A 12,181-nucleotide genomic window follows, 5' to 3' on the forward strand; every position below is an offset into this window, starting at 1 on the left:
TGTATAAGACTTACTGTTTAATTAATGGCAATTATCTGCTGTAAAGTAAAGAAAAGCAAAAGCAAAGCATGCTGCTTATAACCACCCCACAGCGCTTAAAGCACTTTCTGGGCAGTTTACAAGTTAATTGTCCAGGCTACACATTCCCCCACCCCACCCCAACAATGTCATCAGCTGCAGTGACTTTATGGAAATAAAATTTTTCTGATCTCCCACTTCAAGAACCCAAGACTCTCATGGAATCTTTTTTGACAACGGAAAACTCTGGGGGGCGGTGGGATGGGAACTTTTCCAGAAATTGCTACTACTAGTAAAGTCATCCCAATGGCAGTGATTTTTGGAAATCAAAGATTTCCCCCATCATCCTGTGGTCTGTAATGGCTTCCTCACCTCAAAAGGAATTCCATGGATGCCTCAGGACCTTTAAGATGAACTGGAAAATTTTCATTTCCAAAAAATCACCGCAGCTGATGATCTCATCAGCCTTACACAGTGGAGCTCCATGAACAGGATTTCCACCATGGTGTAAAAAGCAACTTTGAATGAAAATTAAGATGGCAAATCAAGAAAATATGTACCTTCAACTGCTGCAAAGCTTTGGCGATGACTGGTTGACTGGATGTTTGCTCCTGACGCAAAGAGATCAGTGCTTCAAAACCCTGCTGGAAAGCTTTTCTCTGATTTACAAGATGAACAGGCTGAATGACTACCAGGAGAAGGTTGTCCACCTAGAAAGACAAACTTAGATTTCGGTATTGTTGAAACCTGAGTCACAATGTCAAAATACTTGGATTCACAATTCTAATACCTCCTTACATTTTAATGCTACTTTTTCCTTTCTGCCAATGGCCAATTTTGTGGGAAATAATTGCAAATACACAGAAGGTTATTTCATCAATTCTCAGGGTGATCAATTAAGTGAACATTGTATATGACAAAAACAGATGGCTATGCAATATTCGCCCCACTACAGAAGCTGCTAGTGAAAGAATTATCATCTGCTGAACCACACACACATGGCTCCATGGTCTTATCAACTTGTAAGAATACTTTGCTTCCGGAAGAAATTAAACATTACATATCCTTGAAGCTACTGCACAAATATACAACACTACTAGTAGTGTCTCTCTCGCTCGCTTGCTCTCTGTCTTTCATAAACTAAAACACACATAATGAAAAGAAGCTGGGTGAAGAAGTAAGGCTATTAAATTAGAATAATAACAAAAGCATTGAAGGATCTGGATCATAGTCTCTAATCAGATTTAAGAAAATACTGATAGGTTTGTATCTTCCTGTTTCATATAAAACAGAAACAAATATCCTCTCTTTTTTGGGCAACATTAGATTTGCATATAAATTAAAGTCCCCTCAAAATATCTCGTTGTCGTCGTTTAGTCGTGTCCGACTCTTCGTGACCCCATGGACCAGAGCACGCCAGGCCCTCCTATCTTCCACTGCCTCCTCGAGTTCTGTCAATTTCATGTTGGTTGCTTCGCAGACACTGTCCAGCCATCTCATCTTCTGTGGTCCCCTTCTCCTCTTGCCGTCACACTTTCCTAACATCAAGGTCTTTTCCAAGGAGTCTTCTCTTCTCATGAGATGGCCAAAGTACTGGAGCCTCAGCTTCAGGATCTGTCCTTCCAGTGAGCACTCAGGGTTGATTTCCTTTAGAATTGATATGTTTGTCCTCCTTGCAGTCCAGGGGACTCTCAAGAGCCTCCTCCAGCACCACAGTTCAAAGGCATCAATTCTTCGGCGATCTGCTTTCTTTATGGTCCAGCTCTCACTTCCATACATCACTACAGGAAAAACCATAGCTTTGACTATGTGGACTTTTGTTGGCAAGGTGATGTCTCTGCTATTTAAGATGCTGTCAAGGTTTGTCATCGCTTTCCTCCCCAGAAGCAGGCGTCTTCTAATTTCGTGGTTGCTGTCTCCATCTGCAGTGATCATGGAGCCTAAGAAAGTAAAATCTGTCACTGCCTCCATATCTTCCCCTTCTATTTCCCAGGAGGTGATGGGACCAGTGGCCATTATCTTAGTTTTTTTGATGTTGAGTTTCAGACCATTTTTTGCACTCTCCTCTTTCACCCTCATTACAAGGTTCTTTAATTCCTCCTCACTTTCTGCCATCAGAGTGGTATCATCTGCATATCTGAGATTGTTGATATTTCTTCCGGCAATCTTAATTCCGGCTTGGGATTCCTCCAGTCCAGCCTTTCACATGATGTATGCTGCATATAAGTTGAATAAGCCGGGGGACAATATACAGCCTTGTCGTACTCCTTTCCCAATTTTGAACCAGTCAGTTGTTCCATATCCAGTGCTCACTGTTGCTTCCTGTCCCACATATAGGTTTCTCAGGAGATACACAAGGTGGTCAGGCACTCCCATTTCTTTAAGGACTTGCCATAGTTTGCTGTGGTCCACGCAGTCAAAGGCTTTTGCATAGTCAGTGAAGGCAGAAGTAGATGTTTTTCTGGAATTCTCTGGCTTTCTCCATAATCCAGCGCATGTTAGCAATTTGGTCTCGAGTTCCTCTGCCCCTTCGGAATCCAGCTTGTACTTCTGGGAGTTCTCGGTCCACATACTGCTGAAGCCTACCTTGTAGGATTTTGAGCATAACCTTGCTAGCGTGTGTAATGAGTGCAATTGTGCGGTAGTTGAAGCATTCTTTGGCACTGCCTTTCTTTGGGATTGGGATGTAGACTGATCTTTTCCAAAGATCAAAATATCTAGATACGTCAAATGTTCAAGTATCTATGATTCTATGATAGTAATCACTCTCAAAATCTCATTTACCTTGAAAGCCCCATTAGGGCCACTATAAGTCTGACTTGACAACAACATCTTTGACACAATTTAGTTATAAAATATAGTATCTCTTTACTTTTGCTGTCCATGAGTAGTTATCAAGCAGAAGCATTTCAATTACTAATACAGAAAATATTTACCTGCATACTTCTCAGGGTGTCAATAGTTTCCACCTGAGGAACTATTTTGATAGGCTGTCCTTCCCAAGCACTCCAGCTGTCATCAGTTTCATGATCTTTCTCACTGTACTTTGTCATAAGTAAAAACGGTTCACCTGCCACTTCATCAGAGTCCTTTGAGCAGTCCTTTCCTGCAGCAGTGTTGAGCAACTGCAAGATAATAGATTTTTCCCCTACAAGGCTATCTGGAACAAAGATCTGTAAGTTTTCAAGTCCAGGAATTTGTACCTGAAAAACAAACGAATATGGTCAAAGTTAGTGAGCTAGAGCAGAATCAAATACTGTATTCCCAAATGAAAATAAATACCAGGGGGTGGAGGGAGAATTATCTCTAGGAATGCTAAGCAGACTTAAAGGGAAAAGTTCTTTTGCATCATGACATGATTTCCAAACTATCAAGCATTGCACAATACATACTTAACCCAGAGGGCAAACAAGAGAATAGTGTTCCTGCCTCAGAGAATGCTAGAGCAACCTGGTCTACAAGGTAACAATACTACTATTGACACATGGCAAATTGTGGGAAATCAAGGTAAGGTTTCACATTTGGTAATGAAATAAGAATCCTTGCATGAAGTTTAGCCCTTCTAATATGGTCTGTAACTTGTGTGCACATCTTATCAACCCATCTCGCTTTTAAGTCTAGTTCTGCAGTTACGTTTTCTTTTTTTAAATGATAAGTCACTTTCAGGTCTTTAAAGAGTGCCCTGGAAGACTAAAATATTCTGAGACAGATTATTTGTGTTGCCAAAACACCTTTCCTTTGTTTCAGCACCAAAGAGATGCATTGTGTTGCCTTGCCGGGTAATGCAACAGCCGCTATACACCACTTTGCCAACGATGAAATGCATTTCCTTCCCCTTTGTCCAGCCACAAGAAGTGAACACCCCTGGATATCATGGCAAAGGTTAGGCCTCAGCCAAACTCTTTGTTTTATTTGGGCTTTTTATATGGAGGAGCAGCAGTCACAGAAATCACTATCCATAATTTGCAATGATACGGTTCAAATACAGATTTACCATCTCAGTGACAATTATGCCCACATTATGTGGTCTACCAGCCTTACCACTTTTAAGGCAGAATGCAAGTACTGTACGTACATCTTCATTCTTTACACATCTGGTATATCCTCCTGTTCAACAGATTTAAAGAGTTACACTACAATCCTATGCATACTAACTTTGCAGAAAGACCCAGTGAACATTACTTTTGAACAAATGTGTTGTATTATTTTAATGACATCAAGCCCCTATGCCAACTTTACCTTCATGTACTGTTGTGCTTTCAGGGCACTAAGGAACTCGTGCACTGAGGCAGAGAAAGAGAATTCTGCTGCTATTTCAAGGTCCTAAGAATGAAAAGAAATAAACTCGTCACCATGTTGTACTGTTAAGAATATCAATACAACCAAAGGCAGTTTGTTCTCTTCTTACCTTTCTTAACCTCTTAGCAAAGCCAAGAGCTTTGGATGCTCTCTCTCTTGCTTCATGAAACAACTCCTTCAGTGCTCGGCTGGTCTCTATAACAGACCTCCTACCAAAGTGGAAAATAATGCAGTCATTTCAATATACTTCCACATATGTAGTCATATAAGAAAGTAAAAAACCATGTTTTTTTAAAAAAAGGAAATAAGCAAACAACAAAAAGTCTCTTAAACAAGAAGTCTGGTATGTGCAGATAACAAATGAGGCAAAAAATGAAGCAAGGCCTGCTACATTAAATTCAAGTAATATTAAAGAAACAATACACAAAATTTGTTTTGATATCTTTAGCTACAAACATTATTAGGATGAATATAAATGAACAGCAAAATTTCCTCCAATTTTTTTAATACAATGGTGCCCCTCATGACGACAATAATCTGTCCCAGAAAAAATTGCTGTTTAGCGAAATCGTCATCATGCAAAAACCCTTTCCCCATTGGAATGCATTGAAACCCGGTTTAATGTGTTCCAATGGGGAAAATACCTTGTCGTCCAGTGAAGATCGCCCATAGGGAAGTCATTTTGCGAGCACCGATCAGCTGTAAAAATGGCTGCCCTGCAAAGCATGGGTCCGGAAAACACAGGGCAGCCATTTTGTGGAGCCAAAAAAATCATCATCTTGTGAACAAACGGTTTGCGAAGCACTGACCTAATCGACGTCCAGCGAAAATCCCCCATAGGAATGACTGTTTTGCAAATTGCTATAGCGATCGCAAAAAGTCATCGTTATGTGGATTTGTTGTTTAGCAGGGTCGTCATTTAGCAAGGTACCACTGTAATGCTGATTCTTTCACACACGTGAAGTCACTTGTAACATGACTATAGGTCCTGGTAGCGAACTGCAAGAACATATGAACAAGATAGACCTGGGAGTACCTGATTTCATCTGAAGCAGCACTGTCATCAGCGCTAGCCCAAAATTCATCACAGCTCTCTTGTAAGCCAGCATCCAAAAAACTTCCTGTTGATTTTAGCAGCACACCTGCAATATCACTGAAACAGAAGGAAAACAAGTGTCACTCCTGCAAAAAACAAAAGACAACAGTCTGTGCATCTAACCTGCTGAAGTACTCAAGACTGAATACTTGATCAAGGCATTGATATCAAAGTACTGAAATAATTGACAAAGTAATTCAGGAAAACTGGCATAACTTTGACTGAAATGCTGTTGCTTAGCATAATAAGCTGTAACTAGAATTATCAATTGAACTTATGGAGGAGTTAACTCACTATGATTCAATGGGCCTATTCTAGTTGCAACTTACCATACGAAGCGATAGGATTTCAGCCACTGAATTCTTGTTATAAAAGACTGGCACAGAAAGAAAGGGAAAAAATGAAAAATGAAAGATAAAAGCTAGATGAAGGAAACGTTTCTTAGGAATAGAATTTTTCACAATAGGAAAATGAGAAGTTATTTTTCTCTTTTATTTAAAAAAGGTTTCCATAAGCTAGACTCAAATATTTTGGATGCAGTAAATTCAATAGTGTTTGATGTATCATATAACTGTGGGAACTGATATTTTATATAACTGAGAATTGTTATCCTGGCTGAAATACAGTTCGCACAAGTGTTCTGTGTACAGTAAATGGTGATGATGTTTGATTTAATTAAATGTTTGATTTAATTAAATTTAAAACTTCTTAGCCCCTCCCCCTTTCAGGTTCTAAGGCTCCCTAGGGATATATTTTGTTTTGGTAAAATCTCTGCATACCTCATGATGCAGGGATGTGTGTGTGTGTTTGAGAGGAAGATTTAATATTAGAAAATTCTCAGTGGAATGCCAGCAACAGTCCCAATCTGTCAGCAACAATTTTCCAGTATCAAAGGCTTCTTGACCCCATCCTGAAATTCCCATCACCAGGCTATCATGTCTTCACCATTTCCACAGCACAGCTGAGCAAAATGTATTTCAGCTTCCAACATACGTTTCATCAGGTGCAGTCCCTTTCAGTTTTCATGAAATTAGTAAAAACAAGGATTATATAAAGCTGCCTGTGATTAGTGTTTTTAACCACTGACCTGAGATGTCCACATTTCTTTTTAAAGTGTTTAATTCTATTTGAATGCAGATTTTTAGCTAGTGCCAGTGTTTCATTTATGATATTTATTGTATATTGTATTTTGTACCATTGTTTTTAATTATTTGTAGTGTTGTGAACCACCTAGACTAGACAATGTTCTCACTGTGGGGTGGGATACAGACTGAAAACAAACAAACAAACAAACTTTGTATAGACTTTCACCTAGTCAGTTGGCAAGAGTACTTTGGATAAACTTTGACCCTTCATGAAAGTTGTTACTGTGCTGTTTAATATATAGCTTTTCGTAGCTAAACCTGTATTATAATAAGATCAACTTGCCATTCTGACAAATCAGAAAACTGGGAGATGTTCAGGAAACCCATTAATTGCTTAAGGGTAATGTAATATTAGGAAATCATAATTTTCATTTAAAATCCTAGAACATTGCCCAATAAATATTTTTGAATGGCACAGCATTTTCAATTCATACATTTTCATTCTGAAATTGGTGGACATGATAATGGAAGTAATAAAGAGCTCTACCAGAACAATTTTCCAGCTTGAGCTTCACCTCCTCGTATATAAGGAGTAATTTCTTTGGTGAAATTCCACTCTTCCTCCAAGAGATTTTTTAAACTATGAGATGCTTGAGGTAACTGCTGTAGCATTTGGATCCAGCTTCGCATATAATCAAAATAAACCTTGAAACGGGTGGAAAAGTAATTTAGACAATTGTTTCATAACAGCAGAGTAAATTCACAAAATGGTATAGCAAGGATGGAGCCCTCTTGTAATAAGACAATGGCTGAATAAAATGGAAAATTGCTTCTCCTCTCCACAAACAGTAACCCTTTTATTATACAGACATGAAAAAGAAAGTACACCCTCTTTGAATTCTATGGTTTTACATAATAAAAATCATCTGGTTCTTAAAGATTTTTAGTATTTACTTAATTAAATTATTTACTTAATTAAGTAAATTAAGTAAATACAACCTCAGATGGACAACAATGACATATTACACCGTGTCAAGATATTTTTTATAAAAATAAAACCAAAATGGAGAAACCATGTGTGAAAAACTAAGTGCACCTTATTATTCAATAGCTTTTAGAATCACCTTTAGCAGCAATAACTAGAAGTAACTATTTTTGGTATGACTTTATCAGTTGCTCATATCATTGTGGAGGAATTTTGGCCCAATCTTCTTTACAAAGTCGCTTCAGTTCACTCAGGTTTGAGGACATCTGTTTATGCACAACTCACCTTAGGTCCTGCCACAGCATTTCAATCGGGTTAATGTCTGGAATTTGACTGGGCCACTGCAACACTTTGATTCTTTTCTCTTTCAGCCATTATGTTATAGATTTGCTGGTGTGATTGGAATCATTGTCCTGCTGCATGACCGGATTTTAGCCAAGCTTTAGCTGTCCAACAGATGGCCTCACATTTGATTCTAAAATACTTTGGTATGCCAAGGAGTCCATGGTCAACTCAATGACTGCAAGGTACCTAGGTCCTGGGGCTGCAAAACAAGCCCAAATTATCACCCCTCCAGCACTGCGCTTGACAGCTGGTGTGAGGTGTTTGTGCTAATATGCTGTGTCTGATTTTTGCCAAACATAGCGCTGTGCATTATGGCCAAACATCTCCACTTGGGTCTCATCTGTCCAAAGGACATTTTTCCAGAAGTCTTGTATGTTTGTTCAGATGCAAATTTGCAAAACTAAGCCATGTTCTTTTTAGAGAGAAGAGGCTTTCTCCTGGCAACTCTTCCAAACAAACCATACTTGTTCAGTCTTTTTCTAGTTGTGCTGTCATGAACTTTAACATTTAACATGCTAACTGAGGCCTGTACTGTCTGGAATATAACTCTTGGGTTTTTAGCAATTTCTCTGAGCATTGTACAGTCTGACCTTGAGATGAATTTGCTTGGACGTCCACTCATGGGAACACTGGCAACTGTCCTGAATATTTTCCACTTATGAATAATCTCCCTCACTGTAGAATGATGGACTTTAAATTATTTGGAAATAGCCTTATAACCCTCCTTAGATTGATGGACTTCTCTATGATAATTGCTGATGTGTTTCTCCTTGACATTGTGTTACACACATCTGAATACTCCATACCAGCAAATTGCTAAAACTTTGGCTTTTAAAGAGGTAGTCACACTTGCTGATGATCAATTTACTCAAGGGCATTTGATTAGCAGCACGTAGCTGCTACTTAGCCTCTTAATTCCTAGAGAAGCTGTAAGGATATACTTAGTTTTTTACACGTGGCTTCTCCATTTTGGCTTTATTTTTGTAAAATAAATAATGACACAGTGTAATACGTCATATGTTGTTGTTCATCTGATGTTGTATTTAGCTAATTTTCAGACCTGCTGAGGACCTGAATTTTTATTATGTCCTGATACATAAAACCATAGAATTCTAAGAGGGTGTACTTTCTTTTTTACATGGCTGTATGTGCACAAGAACCCTAGCAGCTCCAATTCATAGCCAAGAATTGCAGTCACAACCTTCAATGTCCCCTTGTCCCATAACACTGGCAAATGAAAAACATCTTGTGTGGCCACTAGCAAGCGCATTGCTTTCAGAATGCTACTGCCAACAAGATCATTTCTAGATCCAATTCTCAACTCTATCAGTTAGGGATGTATCTCTCTACTAGCAATATGTAATGCCGGCTTTTTCAGACTTCTCAGCCCTATCTAACTATACTCCTAATAGCAGTTGCCAGGCAACAGGTATGGTTACAATTAATAACACAGATAACTGCACTGCCTACAATCTTGTGATACTATCAATTTATACTTAACTTCTTGCCATTCTCCAGCACAATCTGAAGAACTCATATGGCATAAAATGCCACAAAATCTGGCAATCTAAGCTATTTTTGGAAGAAGAGCTACTTTGTAACAGTATTTAATTTTCTACCCTCACTGTAAACAATTTTATAAACAAAGATGCCCCAGTCCAGATACTTATATCTTTATACTTATGTCTTTACACCAGGCAGCCAGATTCCCAAAACATTTGCTTACAAGTTCAAATGACTTCAACAGAATTTACTCTTTAGTATTTAGATCTAAGAAATTGAAATTGCTTTTGAAGATCATGTAAGCAAATATATTGTATGCTTATTCCTGAGGGATCTATGGTAATGAGCTCTCAGGAATAAACCATCCTTCATAACAGAACATTTTCATTTCTAGGAATGTAAATCCTCTTAAAAGGGGAAGGCCAGATATGAGATGGACGGACTCCCTAAAAGAGGCCATAGGCTTGAGTTTGCAAGAGCTGAGCAGGGCATGTGAGGACAGAATGTTTTAGAGAGGATTCATAGGATTACCATGAGTTGGAGACAATTTGAAGCACATAACAAGAGAAATTGGCCATGTAACTATTTACTTCTTTTAAAAAAGATGTCAAAATGACACAAGTATGAACCTAAAAAATAAACATTTCAGTGCATTCCTAACCCCATTTAAGAGTATCCTTGTTCAGAGCTCAACCAGGCTGGAAGAAAAACCTGTTCTGGATTTTACCTCTCTTCTTGGAAACACACCCCTAGCCAGAATCCTCTTGGTAGCCTCAACTGAAGTAGATCTGTTAAATCAATTTTTGAATGTTAGATCCACACTTACTTAAATCCCACGTATTCAATGGGTTTACTCTACTTGGTACTACCAATATGATTCTGGCTCCAATTTAATCTCTCCTTCATTATTTTCCAGTTAATACTTTCAATATTTGTCAAACTCAGCTAGTTCACATGTCTTTACTGGTGCTATCTAGTTTTTTTATTTATTAATATCATCATGGATAAAAGTATCTAATATTTTCTAAGTACTACATATAGGTATTAAAATACAGCTCTTCCCTATAGGCTGACAGCCTAATTCGCCCAATAAGAAAAAGTGGGAAATGCAGCTAGCATGAGAAATGATCAAACTAATTTCCCCTTTCCCATGATGTTCAGTTTGAGAGGCAAAAGAATATAACCTCTAAGTTGTTCTTCGTCTCCTGGTGGAGGTAGTAATTTTCTAGATTCTGCATAGCTTATTTATTTAAAATATTTTACCCCACCTTTCTACTAAAAAGGACTCAAGGTGGCTTACATCATTAAAAAAACAGTATTTGAAAGCTGAAAACAGTAAGTTATACAAATATTAAGAAGAACTAAAATAAATACAGCATACTCCATTCTGCTATCAACACATGATTTTCAATTATATGGTGCATCATTTTAAAAAACGAGAAGACAGATTTGACAGGCAAGAGAATTTTTTTACTGAGAATAAACTGATGGACATGATTACAGATGTGACTCATGGGAGGTCAAAACAAATTCCTACTTACCATTAACATCTTATGCAGATCTTCCTCAAAAGAGTCGATATTGCAGTTGTTCTTCTGTAAATCATCTAATACCTCACGTAACATAAACTGATAATATTGCTTCATTAGCAAGCCACCCTTCAGGACCTCTTTACACTCTCGCACTAGCTGCAAGGGAACATTTTGTGAACAGCAATCAATCCGGTCTTTTCAAATGCAGACATACAAGTTTAACCAATTCTGTGGCTCCCCTTGAGCTTAACATCTGCTCATACATGGGGTCAGAAGACCCAGCAACAAATAACTTTCAGTGGGAAAGTAACAGCTTTCTCAAAGTTGAGTTCTGTAGTTATTTATGTCTGCTAAATATTTTAAAAAACATTTCTCATTCATTATTCAATGATTCTACGATACACTGCAACTTTTGCCTCAGAGTGGAAAAATTGTAGCATTTGGACCTAGATCCCTCAGCTCAAATATCATCAGAGAATATAAGCCTCTGGAGGTTGTTTTTATTATTATTATTATTATTATTATTATTATTATTATTATTATTATTATTATTATTATTATTATTATTATTATTATCATCATCATCATCATCATCATCATCATCATCATCATCATCATCATCATCATCATCATCATCATTTTGTCCTCCACAGAATATTCAGCAATTGTCCTCCCTACCAGAAACAGAAACTGACACATCTAGCTCTTAATCTAAACTGTTTATAACTGCAAGCAATTTGGGAGAAGTGGTGTATGACATCACTGTAATTTTTGGTAAGAAGAGGGAATTATGTGTAATGTGTTACAATTAGCCACATTATATTTTAAGCATTTTACCAGATAATTTTATTGACGATCAAAGGACACACTTTACACACTTCTGTGAAATACTATTAACTTTATGTAAAGGATGGGGGGGAATCAGTAAGAACATGTCTGGCAAACCTGCTTAATACTCAAGAGAGATGGCTCCCCAGCAGGTCTCTGTTCCAACCTTAGCTTGAGACACTCATGGATAACGTTGAGAAGGACTCGGCAAAGAACTAGGAATGCAGGCTCAAAAGATGGTAAGTCCATAGATCGCAGCTCTTCCCAGGACACAGTACTGGAGTTTTGATCTGAAGAAGGCGGAGAATTTGACAACTGCACGTAATCTGAACACAAAATGGGATCTGGGTACTCTGAAAACTAACAAAAAATAGATGCTATATAACAAACAATCTGAGTACTTTTCTTCTACCAGATTAGTAACTTACCAGGTAAACGCTGATCAACCCTTAAAAAAAACACCCACTGTTAGAAATCCCTCAAAGAAGGT

General features: G+C 37.9%; 1 protein-coding gene across 5 annotated transcripts in view; it reads right to left on the reverse strand.

Moving 5' to 3' along the window:
• Window positions 1–12,181, reverse strand: part of MAP3K4 (mitogen-activated protein kinase kinase kinase 4) — a 104,649-nt gene that overhangs the window by 37,255 nt on the left and 55,213 nt on the right. For all 5 annotated transcript variants that reach the window (XM_020808991.3, XM_020808981.3, XM_020809020.3 and 2 more), the window contains exons 4-11: window positions 11,809–12,051; window positions 10,873–11,019; window positions 7,046–7,203; window positions 5,354–5,470; window positions 4,427–4,526; window positions 4,258–4,341; window positions 2,955–3,221; window positions 579–728 (exon numbers count right to left, since the gene is read on the reverse strand). In XM_020808991.3, the coding sequence (XP_020664650.3) occupies window positions 579–728; window positions 2,955–3,221; window positions 4,258–4,341; window positions 4,427–4,526; window positions 5,354–5,470; window positions 7,046–7,203; window positions 10,873–11,019; window positions 11,809–12,051 (1,266 nt within the window). The remainder of the gene's footprint in view (window positions 1–578; window positions 729–2,954; window positions 3,222–4,257; window positions 4,342–4,426; window positions 4,527–5,353; window positions 5,471–7,045; window positions 7,204–10,872; window positions 11,020–11,808; window positions 12,052–12,181) is intronic.

Source organism: Pogona vitticeps, chromosome 1 (assembly GCF_051106095.1).
Source record: "Pogona vitticeps strain Pit_001003342236 chromosome 1, PviZW2.1, whole genome shotgun sequence".
Lineage (NCBI taxonomy): Eukaryota > Metazoa > Chordata > Lepidosauria > Squamata > Agamidae > Pogona > Pogona vitticeps.